Source organism: Micropterus salmoides, unplaced genomic scaffold (genome assembly GCF_014851395.1).
Source record: "Micropterus salmoides isolate LMB-PRFRI ecotype aquatic unplaced genomic scaffold, ASM1485139v1 Ms_hic_scaffold_2, whole genome shotgun sequence".
Lineage (NCBI taxonomy): Eukaryota > Metazoa > Chordata > Actinopteri > Centrarchiformes > Centrarchidae > Micropterus > Micropterus salmoides.
Genome location: NW_024041150.1, coordinates 33261838 through 33289056, shown reverse-complemented (window position 1 = coordinate 33289056; position 27219 = coordinate 33261838). Strand labels below are relative to the sequence as shown.

The window sequence follows — 27219 nt, the reverse complement described above, 5'->3', positions numbered from 1 at the left end:
CCGGACTTTCAACCAGGAGACCACGTGAAACAAAAGATAAGCATTTTTAAAAAACAACACCAAAGGGGTACCGAGGACATTAATAAAAAGCAGCGCCATGGGGTCTTGACCAAGCGTTCATATGTGACGAGTTGGAAGTGAGAATGTGTTGGAAAAAACTGTGACTTCAGAGTGAGCACTGATTTGGTGATCTGTAGTTCGGGAGACATCCAGACTCGGCTAAATTCTTTTGTTTTTTTAAACATCTGCGTAATTTGTCTCAACAGAACTTTAATGGCTTGTTTTGTGGTGGGAATTGTATATTTTTCTTGTGGAGAATTGAACAAATAAATGAGTTACAGCAAACAGTTGTCTTTGGGCCAAGGGTGGCTCAGATCATCTGGTCAAGAGGAAAGGATAACTACGGGATCTAATGCAGGGAGACAGTTGTGGAGTCTAGGAGAACGCCGTTCTCAGCCATGACACTCAAGTACTCACAGGAACGGAGTAGACGTAAGACAAAACAATTTCATACATGTTCAAGCCAAAACTCTTAGGGGACAATAAGATGATGTTAAGTACATAAAGTAAATGATATATATAATTGTCAGAATGCATATGGGTAAAATCTATTTTCTGCTGCCACACTTGCCTACTGTATAATATAAAGTGAAGTTAATCTCTACTACACATTTAATATAACCTAAATGTTTCAATAAATGATTACTTGGTTATGCATGAGTTCAGTTTCCTCAACATGATGTATGGCTGTAACAGCATCAGACCTCCGATGTTTCAGTTATGAGACATTCCCTAACTACCACATCACCCTACCAGCTGTTCAGATCCGAGGGGTTTGAGATGAACCAAAGGATGAGGTAAAGAGCAAACCACCCTCTCCTACCTGAGCTCTGGAAGACGTCACAGCGTGCAACTACACGGTGACTAAACACCTCAACAATTTGGTGATTAGCATCTTGTTAAATTATATTGCTTTTTCCACTGAGCTGTTCAACTGCATTCCTTTCTGCTAGTTAACACAAAGACTAATGAGAGGAGCATGGCGTGTAAAATGACTTTACAGCCGTGTGTTGGTGGTACATGGACAACGGAAAACAAACAGCTGCAAAGACGTACCGATGCTGACGGACACGCCGAAGCACTCGCACACGCACAAAGAGAAACACTTTTGAAAACCCGTTCAGTTATCGCACCCAAGATCATGAACAATAGGACTTCCTTATCATCCCGACAAATGTGCATGTAAATATTGTCTGTTTGTTATATAAAAGTAAATTATTTTAGATTTACATATCTTAAATGTATTGCATATAGGTAGTTATTAGCTAATGCTAGCAAAAATCAGATATAAATATGGAGATACTGCAGCAACGCCAACAACAGATCCGCCATATTGGTTTGGGGAAGCCGCTCTGCCTAATGCATGAATGTTTATAATTGGAGGAGGTCTATCCACAATCATTATAACTTGCTGAATTTTCAACTGATTTTCCATCTGTTTGGTTAGTTACAAGTGCCAGACATGTATTTATGATACAGGATACAAACTCTTTATCTTTTGTAAATAGTAACAGTAATATTTTATGATGCCCTGTGGGTCATGTGTGGGCATGGCCAATATCTCTCTCCCTTGTGGGTGAGGAGCTGCGACTGATTGCAGTAACTCAGGGCACCTGAGCCAATTGCACTGTCGAGTATTTGTAACTCCTTGTTCTCATTCTTAGGAAGCTGGTTTGGTTTTTGGGTATGCTATCTTAGTTGTATTTACCGTGTTTTCTTGCACAACACAACATCCTTACACACACACCTACCTGTGCTTCCATCACCCTTTGCAGACACTACTGAAACCACTGATATTCATACTCCATACTGTTATAACAATAATTTACACTACTCTTAAGTTGGCTTATTTTGAGTTAAATAAACACACTTTGTTAAATGTTTACCTTGGTGTGTCTCCCTTTTGTTGTGGCCTTTTGAGCCAGGTGTAATATGAGATGAAATTCACCTACATAATTTGTTTCTAAGTATTTATTTCTCACTGTATTTTAAAATGGCTGCCAAGAGATCATTTTGTTTATAATGATGGAATTAATGAAATACTTCTGGCAGGATTCACAATTCTTTTTAATTACATTCGTAGTGAAATATTCATATTTTGCTCATTTACATTGTTACATTTGTTACAAATATTACAAAATACAGAAATTAAACATACAGTCTAACAGCAGGGTTGTGAAGAGTTTGCAGTCCAACAATACAGCACATAAGTTAATGTATGTCATGTTAGCACCAACAAACACTTCAAAGTTGAACTTAACACAATAATAAATAGAATGACATAGCTGTTTTTACAAATATCATTTTCAGCATCTTACTGAAATATTATTTTAATAAAAATGTTCCATCTATTCTTTCTTTACCTGACATATATCATTTTAACTTAGTGTCAGGACAGTCACTTAACTTTATGTTAGCTTAAAATAAAGGATTACTTATCGTGATGTATCAAATTCAACGTGTTAGTAACGGTAAAGTATTGTAAAATAACTTTGCACCTGTGAAATGTTCTTTCCTGTTGCTTGATTTTGACATGTCTTTCTATAGAGCAACCAAAAGCAGCGCAAACTTTTTTAATGTGAACTGGCCAGACCCCAGAGACGCTTAATCGTCTTCATTACCTCCTCCTTCTGGACTGGGGGATGTTTGCATTTGTTTTTATAAAGGATTTATATATATTTTTCTCATTTCAGCAGCTACAATTTTTGCTTTAAATTTTAATCACTGACTTTTATTTTATGGCTTTTCTTGGCTAAAAGTGAGGCTACATCAGTGGAACAGGGAAAACATGGTTGGATTAGAGAATCTAATCTGGATTTATGCCAATATGAGACACTTCAAGACTGCTTTTATGTTTTTATATTGTCTACCAGGAACCACATGGAGGTCATTTTATATCTCCCTTACCAACGATCAACTGACTAAACATCTAAAAGCTCTTGTTGGTTCCTTTAACATCTTACACAGACCAGTTTTGCAGCTGGACCGGACTACAATGGAATAATTTATTTTTCCTAAATTTCATCCAAAAAAACGATGTAAGCTTGAGTTAGAAGCCCAACAGTGAACATCAGCGCTCTCTGACAGACGGCTTCATCGAGTCAAACCCAGTGCAGGGATTTGCTCTCTGGATGGCCTCAGAGGTGTCAGTGCAAGCTGTTAACGCACATCTGTAGACATGTGAGCATTTGTGTGTGTGGTAAGAGTTTGCAAGCTGATATCATATGTCTACATATGTGTGTGAGTTTGTAAGCTGATATCACTGGTCTGAACTTTGGCAGTGTGAAGGATAGCTTCACAGGTACAGATGGGGCTACTGTGGTTTTACTTGCTGTAAGTGTTTGATGTTATAGTCCTCCTCGCCGCTATGTGTGTGTGTGTATGTGTGTGTTTGAGGTGATAATGAAACAACTACAGTCCTGTTTGCCAGCCTCCCCTCCAGTCATTTTCCATCACATCTGGTGAATGAGGTGCACTTTGACCCCTCCATGTTCAAAGCTGCCCTAAATACACACACAGTCGGAGAATTCACCTCTGTACGTTGGCTGTAAACAAAACCTTTAATCAGTGATTAACATAGCAGTGAGATGAGGCAACAGGATGAGGAGAAAGAAGAAAAACAAGTTGGGAGGAGGGAGAGAAAGGCTGATGAAGGGGAGATGGATGTGATTGAGGGTGTTGAGTACAGACAGATTGGCTGGAGGAGTTGAATGCTTACTGGTGGTGTTTGTGGAAGTAAAGCTGATTCTACTGATGTAGTCTGATGAAGTCAATTACAACAAAGTCAGAAGTTGCAATTTTAAGAAAAAAATGCAGCTGCAGAAATTAAACTAAAACAAGTTCAAACAAAAAAGACAAAAAGAAAACTTCTTAAAAAACTGTACAAAAAAGAAAATAATCATTTAAAAAATGACAAATGAAATGTGAGTAATTAATAAGAGTAGGTGGATTCCCAATAACATTTGCATTACAGCACAATGTTGCCTTTCACTTTTCTTTTTCATCAGCTTGAGCTTGCACATGACCCGACGACTTTCACAGTTTATTTTTGCACTGTATAAAAGTTAAGCTGCACAGTGGATGTCTACAGGACACCAGACTCCATAGTAGCATTTTTTTAATATATAATTTTTGATTATTCTTGGATTTAACTTTGATGTGTCTGGGAGTTTTATTTGGATTTACAATGCAGCTTTTCAGATTACAAACCATCACATTCTAGAAAGAAAAATCTGACTCGGGACACTGTGCGATGTGAACGCAGCCAAAGAATACCAAATGTATGAGAGGAAGTGATAAGGAGAGAAAGTACTGGAGGAGTTAAAAGGGGTAGAGGAGGAGAGGGAGGTCAGGGCAGGGTGAGGACGAGAAGAGGTGTGTTTGGAGAGGAAGAGGAGGAAGACAGGGAAGGTCAAAGAAAATGAGAGAGAGAGAGAGAGAGATGGAGGAGCGAGGACAGACCACCCACACTGCACACACACACACACACACACACACACACACACACACACACACACACACTGTGGTCAGAGGTTCACCTGCAGTTCACGTTGACCATAACAACACCCCTGAGAAAGCGAGCTAAAGGGAGAACATGAGATGTTCGAGTTAAGGAAAGAGGTTACAGCATGGGAGTGATGTGGTATCAGGAGGGATGGAAGAGTGGAAGAAGGGATGATGAGGGAAGGAGGGGATGAAGGGAGTAAAGAGGGTGAGGTGGTAAGACAAAATAATAATTTAGGGTTGTGGGAGCTCAGGGGAGAAAGAAAGTTTTCAATCTGACTTCTGCACACGTTGCCGGTTCGCCCCAAGGTCAGTGAATTAAACACACATGCACTCTGCATACTATTCCAGTCTTTCTTTTACATATACATAAATGTACCTTAAACACACACACATGCCTGATTTCATGCCTGAAATGTATACTTGTTTGTAAGAATATAAATGTTGTTTTTTCATCACTGTGAGTTTATTAAACTATGGGGGTTTTATAACTTGAAATGGACCTTCACCAAACCAGTGCAATTTAACGGAACCATAACCAAAATTACAAATCATAACGCCAACTAAAATGACCCAATACTTTCTCACTCCTAGCACTCATCAGGAAGCAGAAGAAAAGCTTGGAGTAATGACATTGGAGAATAAATAACACGGAAAGAATGGAACCACATTTACAGTCACACATTTTTAACCAGGTTCAAACTTTACAGGTTTTCAACACAAGGAAAACGTCTGAATGGATAAAGGAAAGTGTTCCAGCGATATATGAATGATGTTGATTATGCTTTGCATTACAACTTGAGCATTTATTTCAGCCTATATTTGTTTATATTTTGGTAAATTAGCTCCATTAAAAATGTGCTGAATTAGCAATTAGCAGGTCCTGCTTGCAGTGCACCCATCACTGGATTACTATGAGGCCGATACGTTTTGATTCTCAGGTTGTCTCTGAACTTTCTAAGTGGATTTTTGGATATTTTGTGACAATGGACATGTGAGAGTCTGCTATCCTCTGAAGGTGAATCTAAAAAGATGTGTATCATGTCTGTGTGTTCAGATTAGACCTGATTTTGACTCAGAGGAGGAGTGTGGTATTGTAGGTAAACTGCATCACTCAGTGGCAAGGGGTTAAGGGTGTCTTGACTTTTTAGGATTAAGTGTTCTTAGTAGCTGTACTTGTAGTCTTACTCATACACCATCCTGTAAAGGAACACACTATTCGCTAATCAGAAATGCTGTTTTATTGATAATACTAACACATAATGCAGTGCACACAGTATTGCTCATTGTAGATATGAAGTCAGATACACATCATGTTTAGGATACATTCAGTCTGCGTCTCCCAGAAAACGTTAAAACATCATCAACACTGCCATACTGGATTTAAAACTGGTTTCCACTTTCACCAAGAAAGACTTACTGTTTCGTGCAGTTTTATGGCATCGGGAGTTTTTTTTTGTTTTGTTTTTTTTTTACTGTCAACAGCAGAAGGATGCTTGTGTGTAAAGCCGAAGCATACATATTTCCGGAGACTTCAACTCAAGACAAAGGGAGTCAAAACTTTCAAACATGTTTCACTTCTGGACACACCCCTATCAGTGACGTTTCTGGGACATGACTGTAAGTGAAAGGTTTCAACAATCAGAGATCAGTGCAGTAGCAGATTTTCAATATTCCCCATTTAATTCAGTGCTAAATTGCTCTTTGAAAAACTTTAAAGTAACACATTTTAGTTAAGTACTTTTAGGTGAATGTGGGATGTAAAATTAAATTTCTTAACTTCCACAGTAATGTTAGTGTTTTGAGCTTTATAAAGGCAACTGGAAGCAATAGCTAATTAAAATATTTAGTATTTTTTGTATTTCTTGTCTCTGTATAGTTTCAATTCATGCTGAGGCACAAGTTAGTGTTACTATATGTCAAGGCAGCAAAGCTAAAGGCTAAAAGGCACGTTACTATTACTGACAGGGATAACACCAGGCAACAACAGTACTGAGTCAATGTTTTAAAGACAAATTTGCAGAATGAAGGCATCTTAAGGTTTTCACTGAACATGGCGACTGACAACAGGATTGTCTAAATAATGTTTTTTTTCCATTTGGAGGCTTGTAGATTTACATCAGCAAGATGTTTAAAGCTCTTTCACATATGATACCAACCAAGATACCAAGATACCAACACTAAAATTAAAAAACACAAGTTTATAAAACCAGCATCAATCCAGGCAAAGATCCTGACATAAATCAGCATAAATGTATCTCATCTGGTGAATTAATTTTGTTCTTGTTATTTGAAAAAGAATTACCACATATTTTAGATTTTTTTATATTTATTCTTGGCTAAAGACAACAGCTTTGTCATTTAGGGCTATATGACTAGCCTGTTTACTATTTATTGTTACAATTTTAACAGATTTTTGGCCAGACCTCCTTTTTGCTGCCTCTATCTTCAACGTAATAATAAAAAGTCATACATTTGTGGAAAACGACAACCCAGGAGCATTAGATTGTCCCTCCAGCTTTCTGACGCTTGGTATGAATCCCAGTGTTGATTGCTTTTTCTCAAGTGCGCCGCTCAATTTTCTCGACCAAACTATATTCAAGTCAAACGATCAACTATTTACATTCATTTGTATCATCCAAGATGAAGAACCCTTTTATGTTTTCTGGTATCTGAAGACACATTTTCAGCAACAATTAGACAAAAGCATATGGTAAGATTAAATCTTCCAAACACAAAATCATTTCATTTAGTGTAAACAGCGAGAAGAAGCACATACTTGTTTTTGAGAATTTAACCTGAACCACATGATGCCAAACAGAAATCTCCAAAACAGTTAAATACATGAAGTACAAACAGTAATAATACTTATATTAAATGAAAAGCAGGGCTTGTATAAGTCCTTACAGAAGCTGTCAAACAATTCCCACAAGAACTTAAGTTAAAAAGATTTCAGTGTCTAAGTTTTGGCATATATAACGGCCAATGTCCACAGGATCCGGTTGCGTCACGTTCTGGTTGCACTACGGCAAAGTCACGGCTTTGTTGCGGAACGTCTGTTCTTCAGCAGCCACATTTAAGTATAATTTATTTTTGCCATTTTTTTATTAGTTTTACAAGCATAAATACATGTTTACAGCTCATCTCAATGTACGTTGTGGCTGTGCTTGAACAACCTTTTGACAACCTTTATATGCTTCTAACTTTCTCTATGATGATTCTTTGCGGATCTCAATTTAAGAGACACAACCTGCTCCAAACGATATAGACCCAGCACGTTAAGGTAGCAGTGAAAAAGAGCACAACTGGTTCAAGTTGGCACTGATCGCAAAGTTCACAGTGTGCATCTGCACTTTTTTTTTCCACCAGTAAAAACTGCTTACATTCAAAAAAGGAAGCGCAATGGTGCATAGAAATGAACATAACTCAACCTAGACCAACGTAGTGGTTCTAAATCCCTGAAAAATAATCATGGAGCACTTGATTCAACTCATCTTAGTAATGATGCATCTACTTCTGAGGGGTTTTAGTCAACTGCATATGAATTTATTGCACCTCAACAGGTTTTCATTCCCAGAAGCATGCAGTGTTTTTATTACGTTTTTGTCACAGGTGAGAACGAAGCCATTTGAACAAAGTCAGCACGACGGGTCTCGGCCCACCTCCAAGCAAAATGCACAGTGGTTTCTTAGGAGCAACACCATAATCTGAACTCTGCAGGAAACAACTCAAAATGCAAGAGTTTAATGGGTACAAGGAGACAACTGTTGACATCTGAAAGTGAGCAAGTCTCTCATGCTTAGGAAGCCGCGCAGAACGAACTGGATTCTGAAGTAAAATTGGGGACTGATTCTCAAATTCAGATATTTTTTAATGCTTTGTGAACGGATTTTCACCAAACTCCATAGAAGGCAAATTACTGTGACATATGCTGAGGTTAGTGGCGTTAAACCCTCTCTGACCTGGCAAGATGACAGGTTGCCAAAACTCTGTCCAATAAATGAGCCGCATGTGACGTTTGTTTACAAGGCCTGGTTGGCTCGTAATTGGCTGGTGTGAACCTAAAACGAACCAAATGGGACAAAGTCAGCTTTTCCACTCTGGAATGGACCAAAGCAAAGTAACCCAACGCGTGATTGCACCCAACGAATAAACTCACATCTTTGGACTTTAGAAGGAACCACTGAGAAGAACAAAATGCAGAAATTAATAAGAGAAGAAAAGAGTGGAAGTAAATGTTTACCTCACTTCTTTATGTCTTTTTAATTACGAATTTGTTCAACTGACAATTCCCTTCAGTGTCTACTTGCTTTCTAAGTCAGCAGGGGGCTATTTAAGGACCTCAACACACGTCTGTCTGTCTGTCTGTGTATGTGTATGTGTATGTCTATATATATATATATATATATAGAGAGAGAGAGAGAGAGAGAGAGCGAGAGAGAGAGAGATGTGTGTATATGAAAATATGTAAATATATATATATAAACTTGCCTTTGTGTGTGTGTGGTCAATCAGGACCACTTTAACACACAGTCAGGAATGTCACACACATACGTAAATGTGTGCATATTCAAACACACAGAAAAGCAGAATGCAGATTAATAGACAGACAGTTAAAAGACAGACTAACCCACATAACGTGTGTGAGTGTGTGTGTGCTGCTTATCTACGTACATTCATCAAACTAAAAACTTTGTACTAATAAATCTCAAACCCCAAGATCAACAAGATCAAATCGCTGACTTAACCCGCTGAACTCTGAGAGTGCTGAAAGCCAGTAGGAGGGGGAGGGGGAGAGGGGACTATATGAGAACACAAAGAGCAGAGGGAAGAAGAGGAGGATAGAGATGAAGGGAGGATGGGAAAACGGAGGAGGAGAAAGAAGAAGAAGGATAAGGAAGTTAAGAAGACGCATATGAAAAGAAGGGAACGAGGACAAGAAGAGGGGCAGATGGAGGATGAAGAAGAGAAGGAAGGACATAATGAGATAAAGGAGAAGACGCAAACAGGAGAAGGAAGAATTAATCTTCTTCTCTGCGTGAGGGAAAACAAAAGAGGGATGAAATAGGTGACTTATCTGAGATCTGATATTATTTTTGTAAATGCTTTTGGGGCAGCATTTCAGGTCAATGGAGAGAAAGTGAGGTGTAAATACATCAGTGGACGCACACATGTGTGAGGCGTTTGTGAACCTTTGCTCCTCAGGTCTACCTGTCCAAAAGTGTGTCAATTTATCTGGAACAGATAAGACTGAACATGAAGTTCACCATTGCAGTTATCGCTCACTCTAAACAACTCCAGCAAGACGATAGAAAAGAAAGAAGAATAACATGAAAATCCATTAAATTCAGTCTCATTTCACTTGTTGACATTGTTCTTCATTGTTTCAGCTTTTTTGCATTTTATTTCTTCTCCTTTTTTTCCCCCCTCTTTCCACTTCCCTCGTCTCTTCCGTCATCACTCTGCTGATTTGGCCAGTCCAAAAGGTCCCACCATTTTCATGGCAGCATAGTTCTGTAGCATGAAAAGGAAAAGAAGAATGGATACAAGGTTATTTTCCTCAGCCGTGCTAACACGAAAGACAGATAAAGATCTCATCTTCTTTCTCATCCACATACCATCTTATTTATATTTAGTCATTTTCTCCATATTTCTTGTCTTTCTTTGTCATTCCCTTAATTTTCCTTTCTTCTCCATTACCAGGTATTTAAAGAGCTTTTCATTTACTGTCCTCCATACTGATAAAACATAAAGGTTTGGCCATCAGTCCCGCTGTTTATCATCACGTCAAGTGCTAAAATTTGGAAACGCAGTATTGCTAAAAAGAAGTCCAACGATCAGGCACATCTACCATACGTGCTTGCGCAACATTTCAGGTGTGCTCACTTATGTTTTTTCTTCCAGATAAAGTTTTAAGTTTTAAATATTCCTCTGAGCCCTAAGTGATGTTTACAACCTGAACCAGACTGCTCGTATTTCTTGCTCCATCCGACCTAGTATTGATTTCATCCTGTTCATAGGAACTCAGTGATTACTATGTTGAGTACAAAGTTATAATGACTGATAGAAATGGCCTGGGGCGTCCTGGTGCTGGAAGACCAGTCTCTCCCCTCATTTCCTGTCTGAATCTATACTATCAGCTGTCTGAAGAAACAAAAATCTTTAAAAAAGAAAGAAATGAAACTATGAAAATAAGATAATAATTTTAATTTAATTGTGAAAATTCATTTTTTTAAAAGCACATTTTATGGTATATTCCTTTTCCTCTATTTCCACCCATGCACTGTGACAGTTTCTCACACACAGACTCAAACTTGCCGGGAATGAGTAGAGGAAGACGCCAATGAAGAGGAAGATGAAGAAAAGGATGATGAAGAGGATGATGAACCACTTGAACCGCCTCCACAGGATGAACTTTAGGGTCTTGTAGGGGGAGGAGAACCACAGGAAGGAGGTCTCTGGGCGCCTGGGAGGAGAGGAGAGGATGAGAAGCCATACATGCATGTTTGAGGGTGTGACTGCGTGTGTTTTTTTAGACTTACTGAGGCTCCTCCAGGTGAGGGTTCATGTTGGGTTCGTCTCTGCCGTGGCCTGCTGGTCTCTCCTCGTGCTCCTGCTCCGTCACGATCTCCAGAGACATCTCCACCTTCCCCTGCAACAGAGACAATGGGCCTTTCAGGTGCGGTCCCACCGAGAAGATTGATGACGTAGTGACTACATGCAGGGCTAGTTGGTGACCCCTATCCGTGAATCCACTGATGGTGGTGAGACAGTGAATGTCCAACAAAATTATCTATTTTATGACTGGAAATGACAAAATGGTATTTTGTTTGTTTTTGCTGCTTTGAGATCATGGCTACAAATTCAAAATCCTTATGAAGCTGCAGACTAACATCCTGTTTCAGATCAAATCATGGTAAATCATAGTAAAAAAAAATTCACACACATCTCAGTGGACTTTGCTGAGCTAAATGAATCATTATTGCTCAGTTTGTTTTAAAAAATCAAGAAGGTTAAAGCTGACCTAGACTGATTATGTTATTACGGTTTGATTTTTTTTGGTGTCCATGAGCGTCTCTCTATGCGTTTACTGATGAAGGAATGGGTGTCTTTGTATGGATGTATTTGTATTCTCACAGCGATGATCTTCTCTCCGTTCTGCTCGCAGGTGCAGGGCCACCATCCTTTGACGGTCTTCTGTTCGAACAGAGACACCAGTTTGTCCACTGGCTGGGCCAGCAGCTGCAGGGTACATTTTTCTGGAGACTTGGCCGGACGCAGCATGTGGTTCAGGTCCATCACCAGGTGACCTAAAGAAACATTTCAATACATACACAGGGCTGGAGGATTAGGGAAAATGAAATCATGACAACCAGGAGGCTATTTTTCTGTATGTAAAGATCTTTCTAGTTTAATCCAACTAATTGTCTGCTTCAGTGTTTCCAAACTGGGAGATTGCTTTTAAACTTGATGCAAAAACGGAAGTGATTTAAAAAAATGTGTTCTATTAATGTCGTAAATTGTTTTGGGGGAAATTCTGTTTCAGTAGTTACTTTCGACAGCAAGACTGAACATTACAATTCTCCATTTAAACAAAAATGAGGTTTCAGGAGTAACAAATGTAAAGTCACCGAGTCAACAACTAGCCACTGAGGAGCATTTGTGTTGGATTTAGCGATTTTCATTGATTTTTAAAAATATTTCAGCCATTTCTTTCTTTCTTTGTTTACACAGCTCATGCAAACCATCAAGTTTTTCTTTTTTCTATTTATTCCAAACAAATCCGTTAAATATCGTGTGGCGGAGGATGCCCCCCCCACACACACACACACACTCACACACGCACACACAGAGTGTCTGTGAAAGCTTTAATGAATTAATATTGTCTGAAGTTGGACTCTGATTTCATTTAACATCAAAGGTCACCTTATTACTGAACAAAAACAATAACGTCAATGAAATACGTAGTCTGCTTTTCCTCCTGCAGCTTTCGTAGCACTTTAAGACGCTCATAAGCCTTCTAGGAGTAGAAGGCAGGAAGAAGAAGGAAGAAGCCACTCTTTAATGTACGACTGAGAGTGTCTTAAATTACGGGGCTTTCAGGAAACTTGCCTTAAGCTAAACAAGGGGTTGAAAGATGGATGTTACAACATTAGGCTTAAGATGCTTTTGGGAAACCCAGATCTGCATAAACCAGCCGTGTCAACCCTCCCTGTAGCCAGTTTGTCTTAATGACTAATTACTGAGTGTGTTATGAGTGAATTATAGACAATCCTGTGGTGGAGGGTAGTTAGTACAGTTTTGATCATTGTAGAGGGATTGTGGGTTGATGAATAGCTGTGCAGAGACTAGATGTCCTTTTTCCAGAGTTTTCTGCAGTTTGACAATGTGATCGTAGGAATATGGCTCGTGTCTGACCCTCACACCGCGCAGGAAGATTAACAGTCAGCGGTCCGAGCTGACGAGCTGAAGACAGGCAGGAATGGAAAAAATGCTTTGAGGTGGCCACACACCCACTGACTGTATGAGGTGAATAAACTCGAGCTGGAGAAAACGCTGGTGACAGACAGGAACAGATCAGAGTCTGGATTCCTCATCTTGCTTCCCCGTCTCACACTGCAGACGCACGCTCCGTCTACACACCGTCATCTTCCCTTCTTTGGCAAAGAAAAGAAAAGATGAAATGAAGTGAAAGAGGAGAGGCATGGCGGTGAGTTATTTCAAGGGACGGGTCTGGGGCAGCGTCAGGGGTGAAGGAAAGGCAGAATTTTGACAGCTTGAGTCTCGAGCAGAAAAAATAAAATCAGCCCTTCCCCACTGCGAAATGTGCCAACACAGTGGAAATGGAAGGGCGTTAATTCTAAAGATAAATGTTATCGCAGTAGTTTGTCTGAACGCACATCGCACATGTGGTTTCCTGGATGGATTTACCACCTAAAGCTTAGGGAAAAACTGTCTAAATGTAAAACAGTATGTGAATTAACTGTATTTTTACAACCAAAAGACCTGTATGTATGTTTCTAGCTTACTTAAATAGGTAGCAATCTGGGAAATATGGGTCCATTCCCAGTAAGTATTTGTGAGTAGATCAAAATCAAACAACTAACTACATTTTACTCTTGTTTAATTAAGAAGTCAACAGTATGATAGCTAAGATCCCATAGTGATTAATGCACCTGAATCTCTTCTGTTACTCCTTAACTCAACTGTACCTGATATGATGACATATTTTTCTAGACAATGGTTTTGTTCGTGTTTATGTGTCGTTATTCAGGTTATGAACCCTTTGACAACCAACCAGAGAAGCAGCATTTCTCGCTAAAGATAAGATGAAGGAAAGTGTATTTATGTACTAGTAAAAACATGACGAATGTTTCTCTGCTTTGTTAAAAGGTCCAAACACATATTCATCAAACCAATAACGGAAACACACACACACACATAGCCATGTGTTTTACCAAGGTAGTCGTCGAAGGAGAACTTGTCATTGTCCCAGACCTGGATGGTCAGTTTAGGAGGCAGTTTAGTCTCAGCTTTATCTATACTCCAGAAATGTTCCTGCAGACACACACAAAGACCAGGGGGAAATAAAGGAGAAGAGGTTAGGTTTTTCCATTTGCTAACAGCAAGCAGTCTTTCTGTGATCTGTATTGACTCTATATGCGTTTGCCTTAATATTTAGGTATACATACTGTACATTTGAAGCTACACTTTTGTTCTGAACTGAAGGAGAAGACTAGAGAATACCCCCCAAAATTTTCATGACATGTTGACATACAAAAGTTACGTGCACGAAAAAAAGAAAAGAAAATGTTCCTCCACCTAGAAATGATGATGGAGACACAACAAGAAACAATAATTTCTTCAGAAGTAGGGTTGTTGTCAACAAAGATGCGAGGAAGCATGTCCGCAACTCTGATGAAACCGGGATTTCCAGTCTGTTTTATTTGTAATGCAGTTCTTTCATTGATAGTGGTTGTTTCTCAGACACTGTGTCTGCAGAACTTCTGAAGCCGTGTTGAAGGTAACAAGCTTGACGTGGGAGCATGCAACGAGATCAAGCTCAGCTCTCAGTCATAGTGCATCAGCTGATAGGAGCCCGTGTCATGTCAAGCCCACATCCCCCCTAGCAATCATTGGCAAAGCCATACAAAGTATCTTATTTAGGCTGCTTTAGCCTGCCTACCTTTGCTGCTTTCTCTGCAAGATGCTTGTAACCCACCGCCTCCCTAGCTTCAGGCTATTCCTGACCAATCTATGTATTTCTATATTTATTTATTGCTGCTCTATTCTGTACCATTGGGGGTCTTTGCTGCTGCTCTGTCTGCCTCGGGCTTTCCACGTAGGCACATGGTGAGGCAGGGGGGTCCCGGAACAGAGATACGCCACCAAACACAAATACTACAAGCAAATAATGTATTTTATGAACATCTGAGCATTCACATAACTTAAAATGTGACTTTATCAAACATCATTGAGACAAATTCCAAATCTCCCCTTAAACGGTTTCTAAACATTTTTACAGCTCATCTATTCTTTTATTGTTTATGTACAGTTGGTAATGCTCCAATAAGTTATTTTTCTTTTGTTTAATACATTTTGACAAACTGTGTTGGATGATTAGACGGAAGAGAGGTGAGACGCTCTGAGAAACGTGTCGCGAGGCTCCTTTCAGTTTGGAGCAGCACTCCATCGACACATCACTCACTACATCACCACTTCCACACTGGAGCTGTAAGTGTGTGTGCGTATGGACACACGTTCTCTCTGCACACACGTCTTTATTGGTGCAATAGTGTGTGTGTGTGTGTGTATATTAGACTATTATCACCTCTGGTAAATTCACACTAAACTGCCAGACAGTATCTGATCCTGTCTCACCTTTGTGCTAATGGGCTTAACCGTGTAGCTGGTCCACGCTGAGTTTCCTCTTTCCATTCCCTCAGCCGTGCTTTGTATCTGTGTGTGAGACTCTTGCCGGTTGTTATGTTGAATAAAAAAAGGCTTTTCACACCTGAAATAAAATAGGTCCCCTGTGATTTTCAGCAAATGTCAATACGCCGCAGTAATGTCCCTAAAAATAGTTGGTGAGGAGATTTTCCGCAAACTAAAAGCTGCACTTGCCAACTTCACACATCGGCAGCCTGAATTCTCTTTCTGAAATTGATGGACTTTGCTAATAACCAGGACAGGTGATGATCGATTTAAAGCAAAGTGAGGAGAGAGAGAGGCTTTAGGAAAAACATTTCACAGTCTCAGAAAGTTTTGCCTTTTGATTGGAGAATTTCCGCTTGCTGATTTCCTGCCTGACTCCATTTGGTGGTGATCCACGGCATCTCAAGGTAGAAGGAATGAGAATCCTGATTTACGCTTATGAGACGGGTCTGTCCATCCATTTCCCAACACTTATCCGGGTCGTGATGAGAGCAGGTAACCGGGAGGCATCCAAATCTGATGCCGAAAACCAAAAGGGCAACACTGTCTTGCTAAAGTCTACTATTGTTAGATACAACATTCAAAACTCTAAATGACACGCTCATATTAGCACAAGTTTCTCTATTATGCATACAGATGCCACATGTGTGCAAACAATTCTTCTCTTTTTACTATTATTAACCCCCTGGGCAGGTGCTGTACAGGGGGAAAAAATGGAAAAAGAAAAGTCTTGCCTTTTGATTACTTTCAAAATGTTAGAATATACTGAGGGTCTTTTATAGTAGTTTAAATTGTTTTTTACATGTTGTCAAGAATTTCAGATTACCGTATTTTAGATGATTAAACTTCCAAGTAATTGAAATATCTGTAGTTTGGTATCTGGAATATCAATACAATTGTCTGTAAAGGCAGATCATAGATCTACAGCATCTGTATTTACAGGAAAACAGCATATTTAATGAAGGAAATTAAAGTTTTCATAAGTCTTACTTTAGATTATTTTAAATACTGACTTATGCATAAATAATGACTTCTGCATATCTCCCACTCAAAATGTCAGAGATGCTTGGTATATTTCTGCAATTCTACCCTCAATTATGATGGATTATAAGAGGACAAGACTTCTAGCAGCAACAATGCATCCGATTTGAGCAAATATGATTTTTAAAAAACCTGCTCCGTGTGTCTACATGTTTAAATGACAAATGGACTCTCTCTGCTGCCTGCGTTATGACTTCACGCTGATTCTCTAAATCAGAGTCTAAATCCACATCATGCTCTCACACTTCATAACAACACATAAACACAGAGTAAACACACTACACCCTTTGTGTGTGCGTGTGGTGGAGGTTTTGTGGGGGTGGTGCTACACATGTCAGTGTCAATTTGCAATATGTGTGTGTGTGTGTGTGTGTGTGTGTGTGTGTGTGTGTGTGTGTGTGTGTGTGTGTGTGTGTGTGTGTGTTCACCTCTTGGCTCACTTTATCCACACAGTCTGTCCAAGTATATTAAGTTATCACTCCACAGCTCTCACAAGCAGGGGTGGGATGCTGTATACGAGTGTGTGAATGTGTGTGTGTGCGCGTGCGTGTAACTGCACTCTGCAATATCTAACAACATCAATCAACTTCGTTTTGGTTGCCAGCATGCTAAGTACAGAGTCTTGTTCAGTCTTCTCCCTCATTTCCTCCATCCGTCTTTCTCCATCTCTCTGTTTCTCTCTATTGGCAAAAGTGTTAAGTTAAATTATTGCCAAAGTTAAATTATATATCGTTGACGTTTTAATACGAAAATGTACGTTTTAATAAGAAAAGTACTAAACAGAAGAAAACAATCATCTTATTCTCACACTATTCTCTTTCTTTTGTTATCTGTCTGCCACTCAGTCCTAGTACCTAAATCACATAATTAAAGTTACTATATGTATATGAAAAAAGAAATGTGACCTAAAACATCTTAAAACAACTTTAAAAATGTGAGATTTTTTTTCTGAAATGGATCTAGTCCAAGCACAGTGTCATCTTTTCATTTATTATTTACTAATTTATTTAGTGATAAAAGGCCTGTGTTAAGTACTGCGTTTATGCTTTTCCTTTGAATAAAGAAGGTTTCTGTTCTGATACAATCAATATGCTTATATTAACAATAGATCAGACTCCTACTATGTGCAATGTTAAAACAGTAGTGACCTACACACAGATGTTTATTAAGCGTAGTTCGAACAACATAATTTAAAACCTGATTTGCATGTCGCAGAGCTCACTGGCAGTCGGGAGGTGATCGGGGCAAATCAGGGAGCACTCGATCGTTATGTCTGAACTACTCAACGTTGCATCAAACAGACTCACTGATGCCAGACAGATATCTAGAATGCTAAATATTTGGGGCTGTAGGTGATTATCTTTTAGCTCATTGTTTTGGTTCACTAGTACAACTCTCCTGGTGTTGTTCTCAGCTGCAGCAGGCAGTGACAAAGCTTTGATAAAGCCACTGTACACAGCTGGGTTGTGGACAAATCAAGACCTTTGAGGACGGATTTTCAAATCAACAGATTAGCTGACAATGAAAATAATCATTAGTTGCAGCCCTAATTTGCACAAATTTGCGGGGACTGTGTTGGTATTGTGTCCGACATCAGCTTTAGTTGTATTGTTGTACATTCAAATTTTCTGTGCTGCCCTCCACAATTTAACATTTCAAGTTGTAAATTAACATTACAGTATAAATAAATAAAAAACAGTTACCACAAGTGTGAGTTAACAAAGTCAGATTTTCTAAGACTAAAGGTAAAATTTTAGTTAAAGGTAGAATCCAGGGGAAACACACAGTAGGAGTTAAAGTAATCGAGCTGCACAAGAGCGAGTGTTGATAGTGCTGCTGATCAGTCCCTTTGACTCAGTCATTATATCACCAACCGCTGAGGTTTCTGGCTTCATAAATTCTGCTTCTGGCTCCAGATCTGTTTTGGAGTAAAAGCTCTCCACCCAGCAGAGATTTTATTTAAAACTCCCTCCTGTCTTTTCAGCTGCTCACTGATTGAGGATGCTGCTACGAGCGAGCGAACGCCGTCGTAAAACATGTCGGCTAAAGAGGCTCGTTTCCACGCCAAGAAAAGCAAATGACAGCCGTGTTGTTATTCCAGCTTTCAGTGTGATGTTGTTTTAGCTCTTCGCTAGGAGTTTCTGTTGAGCCTCAGAGATTCAACAACATCTAATTCATTCCTCTTTCTTGTAGAAATGTCACTTCATTATTTTTGTTAATTGCAGGCCCCAGTGGATAATTCAGAGGGCAGAAAATCTGTTGGCCTCCTGCTTTCATTTATTTACATTTGGAGGGGATGTATGATCATTCAATTAATTACTTTTAACCAGGTTCATTAAACATACATACACGGTCTCATCTGAGGGCATGAAGTACTGACGCTTAAACAAAGCCTGACAAAGCGTTGGTATCTGACGCACAAGGCACCCTTCAGCGTTCCAAAACACGCTGAAGGGTATGAGACGCCTTTTTAATATGTGGTATATGCAGTTTGTTAGTTAGGTTCAGGAAAAGATGTGTTTTGGTTTGAAATAAGTACATTACGTGGCGGCGGATGGGTCACATTGGAGTTCCTTGAATGCCCAGGGCGTCTCTTGCGGACACTGAAGGGTATCTTGTGAATCAAATACTGACACTTTTGTCAGGCTTGCTCAAAGCGTCTGAATTTCCCACCCTGGGATGAGACCGGGTTCCTCAAACTCAAGCCCATTGGTTCCTAAAATAAATCTTCACATATAGCTCACAAATATATAGTTTAAGAAGTCCTTCTGTCATTATTTACCAAGAAAACAGTCAAAATGTTTAGCCATGTTGTCCATAAACCAGTGTACTACTTACACTGTAAGTATTTTCTGATGTAAGCTATGGGACACAGTTACACTTTCACTGTTTGTAATGTCATTTGTTGACGGAACATGTCATTGTGATACAGAAAAGACTGTTTTGGAGCACTGCATAGCACATCTGGAAAAATTACAAAATTAGAGATGTAAACATGGGAAACACCCCTTAGGCTGATGTTCCTGTCTGTCAGGCCCACAACATATCACAACGGATATCTTCACTAATTTAGGACACATTTGCCAAAAAAAATAAAAATTGAAAATATGCTTGACAGATTATGACATGTTCAAACATTTTGCAATCTTCTGACTTATGTGATAAACTTACGCCTTGATGTTTTGGGGGGTAAGACGATTCAACAGAGAACCAGTATATTATATTGTGATCAACATGACATAAGCAATTGATAACGTAGGAAAAAGCAGACAATTGTACATGATCATTTGCATAAATGTGTCAAAGCATTTACAATTTGTTCAAAATAATGAGAAATTGCTAATAATGTGGAGGTTGAACAAGTAGTTTTGAGAATTTCAGTTCTGATGTAAGAAATGTACTAAAGCAACTCTTTTTCTTCTTCTTCTTCCTTTCCTTGTTTCTTTGTTTCATATTTAAGTTATTTAGCACGTATGTACGATAGAAATGTACATTCTTTCCCTTCTTCACTTCTTACCTTCCTGTCGACGACACAGAGTTGCTCTGCTGGTAAATAGTGGAAGGGAAACAGGAATCTGTAGTTGAAGTTTCCCTCTCCGCCCAGAGAGCGGTAGTGGACGTCGGTCTTCTGCTTGTTGTGTTCGTGTCCGTCGAGCCAGCTGAAAACAGACGATGCACGTGTTATTACTACTTTTTAACGATAATGAGAACAAAACTAAATAAAAGGGAGAAGACAGAAGGCGTCGTGACGAACTTCCTGCTCCTACCCTTTAACGTAGATGTCACTCATTTTCTCCCCGCTGACACTGACATCATCCAGGATGACGTCACTGGTGTTCCAGATGATGCAACGCAGGAAAAACCTGACGAAGAAACAAAACACATCTGATAATCTCAACTATTGATTTATTAATGGGGTACTGGTTACTATCTGTTTATTGATATTATTCAATATTTATTACTAAAATGACTGACGGCTGGCTGAACAATTGATCAATGGATTGTAAGACTGAGACAGACTAATTTGTCAACTGGCCGCTGCTTAATTAATTGACTGACTGACTGATTGGTTGACAAGTGACTGACTTATTAACTGACGTACTGGCTGATGGACCAACTGACTCACTGACTGATTGATTGATATACTAACATTTTAACTGACAATCTGAGCGATTGATTGATTCTAACTGACTGATTGACTGACTGAGTAATTTACAGTGTTCTCAAACCATTGTTTGTGTATTTACAGTGCACTTGATGTGTGTGTGTGTTCCTACTTCTTAGCCTTGCGTGGTGTGATGTTGAACGGAGGTCCAGGTGGTCCCAGGGACTTGGGGAACAGGTCCACCCACATCATCAGACGGCCCTGACAGAGAGCACCAAATCAAAAATCAAAAGACATGAATGGACAGAGAAAAAAACAATAACAAAGAGACACATATATGATCATGTTGAATGTACGTTACCTGCTCTATGTCAGGTTGCAGTGGGCTGTACAGTGGTCTGGTCTCCACATGTTCAGGTACTAATCCCAGTTTCCTCAAGATGTGGAGGGACAGCCGCTCCTTAATTGGGCCGAGGTAACGTTTGGAAACATTTTTGTCCTCTGAAAACACACACACACACACACACACACACAAACATATAGACATATGAAACAGCAAATGAAGGTTTAAGGTTAAGTCATAGCACTCTTTACGACTGTTAAAGCTCTCGGAGAATGGAAACACAGAACAGTGGGTGGACTGGGAGGAGATCAGTTCACATAGGAATTAATCATTATTCACACACACACACACACAAACACAAGTACACTCTAAGCTGTTCATTGGTCTCTGCATCACAACTGAATGGGGAAAATCTGTGTTGCTTCCAAGCAAAACTAAAATATCAAACTAACGTCAAACATTTACGACTGTAAACTCAGAGTCACCTCGACTTTGAGAGGAGAGGATAGACTGAGGAGAGGGGAGGAGAAAGGGAATAAAAGGAAAAGAAGAAAGGAAAGGAAACGGAAAGGCTAAAAGCAGACAAGAGGGTAAGAGAGAAGGAAACAAGGAAACAAGACAAGAGGAAGAGAGATAAGGAGAAACAGAGGAATGGAAGTTGAAGAAAAGCCAACAAAGAGGGCAAAGTGAACAAATAAATAATGGAGAGGTGAAAAGAAGAGAAGAAAACAAAGAGTAAAAGAGAAAGTATAAAGGAAGGTGAGTGAAAGAACGATGAACAGAAGGCACATAAACATAGAAAGAAACTTGAAGGAAAAGAACTTAGAGAAAAAAATGTAAAGAAGAGAAAGAAAAAAGGGATAGAGAGGTAAAAACAGCCAAGAAAAGAAGACAAGGAGAAGGGAAAGGATAGAAGGGTGAACAAGAGAGGGAGAAAGAGAACAGAAATGAAAGAAAAGAAAAGAGAAGAATGGAACAGAGACAATTAAATGATAAAAAGAGCAAAAGGAAGGATGAGACCAGGAAACCAGACAAAAGAAAGAGAAAGAGAAATCAGGAGAAACTTTTAGGAGTAAAAACTGAAACAAAAACAGAACGAAGGGAAAGAAAACAGGTCAGGGATAGAGAGATAAAAAACAAAAATCAGAGGTAGGAGGAGGAAGAGGAGCGTGGCCTCTTGGCCAATTAGCAACCGCTTTTGACGGACGGCAGCCTGACGCACGGTAACCGCGGCAACAGTGGAAAGAGAACGCGGCGGCGCTCCTTGCTTTACCGAGAGACGACCACGATGTTGACGTTGGCTTGTCCACGTCCACACACACACACACAGAGTTGTACCATAAATCACCAAAACAACAACCATGACCTTGTATCGCACCAGCCATGGAACATATGTGTGTGTTCAGAGTATGTGTGTGTGCGTGTGTGTGTGTGGGGGTGAAAATGAATCTTGAATATTTATCTCACGGCCCTGCTTTTCAGGTGGTCCTGTGGTTTTCATTCCCCTCCATCCTCCTTTCCTCCCACTGTCCTCTCCCCCTCCTGAGATCCACAGTTTCTGTAGCAGAGGAGGAGATAGGAGGATGGAAGGAGGTAGAGACGTGGAGAGAAACGAGGGGGGAAAATAAAATGAACAAGATGTGAACAGCAGAGAGAAATACAAGGAAAAAGGTAAGAAGGTGTAGGAAGCAAGGAAACAAAGGAGAAAAGGAGAGGGAAAGGGGACAAAGGACAGAAAGAGAGGATATAGAGGAGAAGATAGGGAGGAGAAATGTGAGGGGAAGAAAGACCAAAAAACTGGGAGAAAGGAGAGATGCAGGTTCAGAAAGAAAAATAAGTAATGAAGTTATGAGAAAGAAAAAGGAAGAAAGAAAAGGCAGGAAGGGGAAGAGTGAAGAGAGAGAACGAGGGATTTGTGACAAAAGAAAGAAAGAAGGAGAGAAAATTAAGGAGAAAGACAGAAGAACGAGGGGGAAGAAAAAGTGAGACAGGGAGGAATAGGGAAGGGGAGCAGCAGGGTTACAAGGTTAAGAGCGAAAATTAGGTATGTGTAGGATTGGGTGAGGGAAATGTGAACAAGGAAGAGGAAGAGGATGAAAACAAGGTGAGAGTGGAGAGAAACTCAAGCAATGGGAGGGGCAGGACAGAAGGCAAAAGGGAATAAAGGCAAAGAGAGAGAGAGCGAGAGATATGGGTGGAGTGGGAGTTCAGTGCGGAGTGATTTATTTGCTGTGAATTTACTGAACGTGTAAGCACCACTACACACATACCTGAATATGTGGATGATATAAATCTGTGCAGTGTGTATTTTCTTTAAACAGACTCTTTTTTAATGGTGGAAGGTCTGATGGAGTCGATCAGCAACGGACTGAAGGGCGTGTCTCTGTGTGTGTGTGTGTGTGTGTGTGTGTGCACTTGAAGCTTTCCAGCGTCTCACTCTTTCTGACTCCCGCTGGTTTTGTTTTCAATTCACTGTGACTCTCTATGGAGATGTATTAAAGGCAAAACAAGTCAGAAAGCACACAATTAATAAAACTACAAGTCAATATCTGAGATAGATACTGTATTTATCTAGTTTTTCAAATAAAGTTGTGAGCGTCTTAATAAATCAATGATACCTCTCCGCAAGATGCAATTTGAGCCATTGATCAGTACGGGACTGTAGGAAGATTTTTACGGTGGGGAGAGGGGCTGAACCTTTTGTTGCACTCTTCCTTTAAAGCAAGGCCCTCCATAGCATTATTAATATTTCCCCACAATATCTGAAAGAAAATAACATAAATAAGTTGGCACAAACTGTTGTTAATGACTGAAACACTATAAAGAATTTAAGATGGTGCACTCCACATTCAACCTCAATAGCTACATGAAAAATTATTTCCGTACAGTCCCTAAGGTTTGCATTAGACTAAACACATAACAAAAACAATGGCAGAAGGATTTTAAGAGAAAAAACTCTATGATTGTCCTGCCGCTCTTTCCGCCGGGCAATCAACATTAACACTATAGCAACCGATGGTGTCGCCTAGTCTGTCTGTCTTTATGTAAATGCAGAATTGGACGTTGTTGAGGGATCTTTTCCAGTGTCGCGCTAGGACAAATCAATTCAATCTGATTGATCTTTGACACGCAATATCAAGAGGCTCTCCAATGTTCAGCCAGTTTGAGTGAGAGACTGACATTTCATTCTGGAAATACTGTTTGTTTAAATTCTTGTTTTATAACTTCATGGCGAAATAACTCGAGGGATGCTGATAGTCTTTAGTGACTGGGACAGGAGTTATACTGGCAGTAAAATGTTTCATGACATAGCATGTATAATTAACTAATATGTGGAGCATGCTAGCAACAGCTATTTCCTGTCCCTCCGGCTTTTGGCCAACCCAGTGATATTTCACCAGTGCATGCTTAGAAACAGGAACCACCCATATCTGGCTATTGGCTTCATATTCACAGTTTAAGTATTTCACACAAATGAGAAAGCCTGTGGAGGACACTGGGAGGCCTCCTGACGTCCTTTTAGAAGGCAGGCTAACAGAACGATGATAAACTTACAGGTCACATCTACAAAAGGGTGTTTTACAGGTGAGTGATTTATGCAAACCTTGTTCTGCCCTTACAAGTCTGTCCCTGCTCACTTAAATCTTGATTTGCTGATTTGTTACAGCATATATTAATTTATTTTTTGATGATTTATGAGTATGTATCACTCACCAAGGTCTGCAGCTGTGTACTGGTCTCCTCTGAAGTGGACTACGTTGTCTTGGAAGACAGGCTTTCGCAGGTTTCGTCGCTCACACACTCTGTGCAGCAGCCGACTGGGTGTCAGCTGGTCTCGCCACTGGTTTAATCCCGATCTAATGGGCGAGGGACATAGGAAGACAGTGTGTCAGATAGAGAGAGAAAGAGATGGAGAATGTAGTCTTTAACAAACTGGTTTTAACTGTTTGACACTAAAGAAGAGTCACATTACAAAAAACACTGGAAAACTAAGTATATAACAAATTTCTAAATATTTAAAAGAATATTAAAATGTTATAAAACTCATCAGGCGGCTGTGACTACTCACACACAGTAGGAGTGCGGCAGGCCACACATGGCTCCATATTTGGACAGGAAGCGATTCTCTAGGTCGATCACTGTCTCTCCGATCTTCTCATCTTTGGTCAGCATGTCATGGTCATACAGCATCACCCGAAGATCCTTCTCCACCGGGAGGGAACAGGTGAGCTCGAACATCCTGAAAGAAAAAGGCAACAATTAATCATAGCTTTGCTATGGCGTCCCAAACCATCTGTGTGTAAATCATGTGGAGAAACCAGAGAAACGAATCCTCAGGGGCCGGTTTCACAAAGCTGTTTCAGACTGGTCTACAGTGTTAGTGTAGTGTTGTACTAGTCTAAATTTTGCTAATAGACTAGACTAATGCAAGTTAGACTGTTTCACAAGACAAGTTTCTAAGACTGACTATGCTCCGCTTAACGGTAGGGTTAGTTTTTTCCAAATCAAGCATTTCTTTTTGTTACTACACTCTGCTAAATATTCCAAGTAAAATGTCCTTATATCTATTATACTGCTTCTTATTTTACCCAGAATTCATTGCAGTGTAGTCCTACTTAAGATAGTCAGGGTCTTCAGTGCTTTGATGTCTATCTGAGGTCTGCCTATGTACTATATCTAAGCCATAGTCAGTGTCTATCTTTGTGAAACCGGTCCCAGGACTATCACGAGACATCAGCTAAAGTTCACCTGACACGAAATTTTATGACATAGCATAATGTGATGATGTATGTAATAGTTTGTGACGTGACATGATGTGATTTTGTGCTATGATGTTATATGACTGTTGCCAAAGAGTTGAGGCCCCCATAGGGTCCTTTGTGATTACAATTCTGGAAACTGGCAAAAATCAATCCCATTTTACACACATTACTTCCTTAACCTGAATTTGTGAATTTTTATAGTGCATGTAAATGTGATTATGCTGTTTTCAATGTAATATTCAGTCCTAAGAGAATGCAATGTCCTCTAGAAAGCGCATAGGGGGAAAAAACTGTTCTACTAGATAAGAGTCTTCACCTTCATGTCCAGGTTAAAGAAATTTGAATTTGACCTCTGAAGACTGAACCACAACAAGTAAAATAACTGTTATGTGAAGGACTCTATGAAAAGCTGCTCTGCACTGCTTGTTCAGCCAGTCAAGCAGTTTACAGCAGTCTGAGCTCTGAAGTGCACTGTGCGCTCAGTCCTTGTGCTGCGGTTGGTGTGAGTGTAGCAACCCCTAGTGGTGTGAAAATGAAAAAATGAAAAAGGCTCAGAGGGAGGGAAAGACAACGAGGAACAATGAGAAGGATCAGATAGCGAGTAACATATTAAAGAGTGAAGATAAATCTGTCAACCTGTTGAATTGTTAATTTCACTGTACAGTATGCAATGTCCGGACCAGAGTGATATGTTTGGGGTGAAAAAGACCAAATCCAACAATCATTTCACACGTTGATGAGAACAACCTTGAGTTTTCTGCAGTGTAGCAGCCACTTTTTCAGTCTACAACTAAAACTACACTTATATGTGACACAGTTCAACTTAAAAAAGGTAGGACAGAGGAGTGAGAACCCAAAACCCTGCAAAATAACAGGTGTTTTTCCTTGGAGCTCCAGAGGTTGAGGGGCTGAGATGTGCATCACTAAAGCTACTAACTGAAAGGAAAAGGGCTTTATAGAGCAACTTAACACCTCCTCATATGTTCAAAAATGCACCCAAACTGAGGTCGCTGTGTCAAAATGTAGCTGGATATTCCTAAATAAATGTGTTAGTTAATTTCTTTTACCAAATTACCACAAACAACGAACCCATAGCTCATTTTTGTGATTTCATCAGTAATTTACAATTTTCCAGAAAATTACAGAATAGAGTGTTTGTGTTTTAGGGCTGGACGATTAAACCTAAAATCAAAATCATGATCAAACCTCGATTACGATTATTGAACGATTATTTTGTTTTTGAACGATGTTTTTTGTTGTTGTTTTTTTCACCCTCATATTTCACTGACAATGTTTCTACTGTAAATATGCTCAACTCAAGCTGGGTTTATTTATTCACAGATTTCACAAATCTATTATCTAAATGTTATTTAATAAGGTATGGTTGACCTGCACATTATGACATGGCTCCCATATATTCAGCGCATTGCTGCTGCTGAATTATGACCACTGCTACTAAACTTTCACTC

General features: G+C 39.6%; 1 protein-coding gene across 16 annotated transcripts in view; it reads right to left on the bottom strand.

The window, feature by feature from the left end:
* Window positions 1-5786: 5786 nt before the first annotated feature.
* dysf (dysferlin, limb girdle muscular dystrophy 2B (autosomal recessive)) overlaps window positions 5787-27219 on the bottom strand; it is a 110667-nt gene continuing 89234 nt past the window's right edge. For 13 of the 16 annotated variants that reach the window (XM_038732490.1, XM_038732496.1, XM_038732495.1 and 10 more), the window contains 11 exons: window positions 25057-25227; window positions 24702-24844; window positions 21006-21145; window positions 20817-20905; window positions 20307-20402; window positions 20057-20198; window positions 14022-14121; window positions 11701-11873; window positions 11106-11215; window positions 10882-11029; window positions 5787-10077 (listed from right to left, as the gene is read on the bottom strand). In XM_038732490.1, the coding sequence (XP_038588418.1) occupies window positions 10021-10077; window positions 10882-11029; window positions 11106-11215; window positions 11701-11873; window positions 14022-14121; window positions 20057-20198; window positions 20307-20402; window positions 20817-20905; window positions 21006-21145; window positions 24702-24844; window positions 25057-25227 (1369 nt within the window). In that variant the 3' untranslated portion in view covers window positions 5787-10020. The other 3 variants (XR_005446398.1, XR_005446397.1, XM_038732499.1) reach the window with 3 other exon arrangements.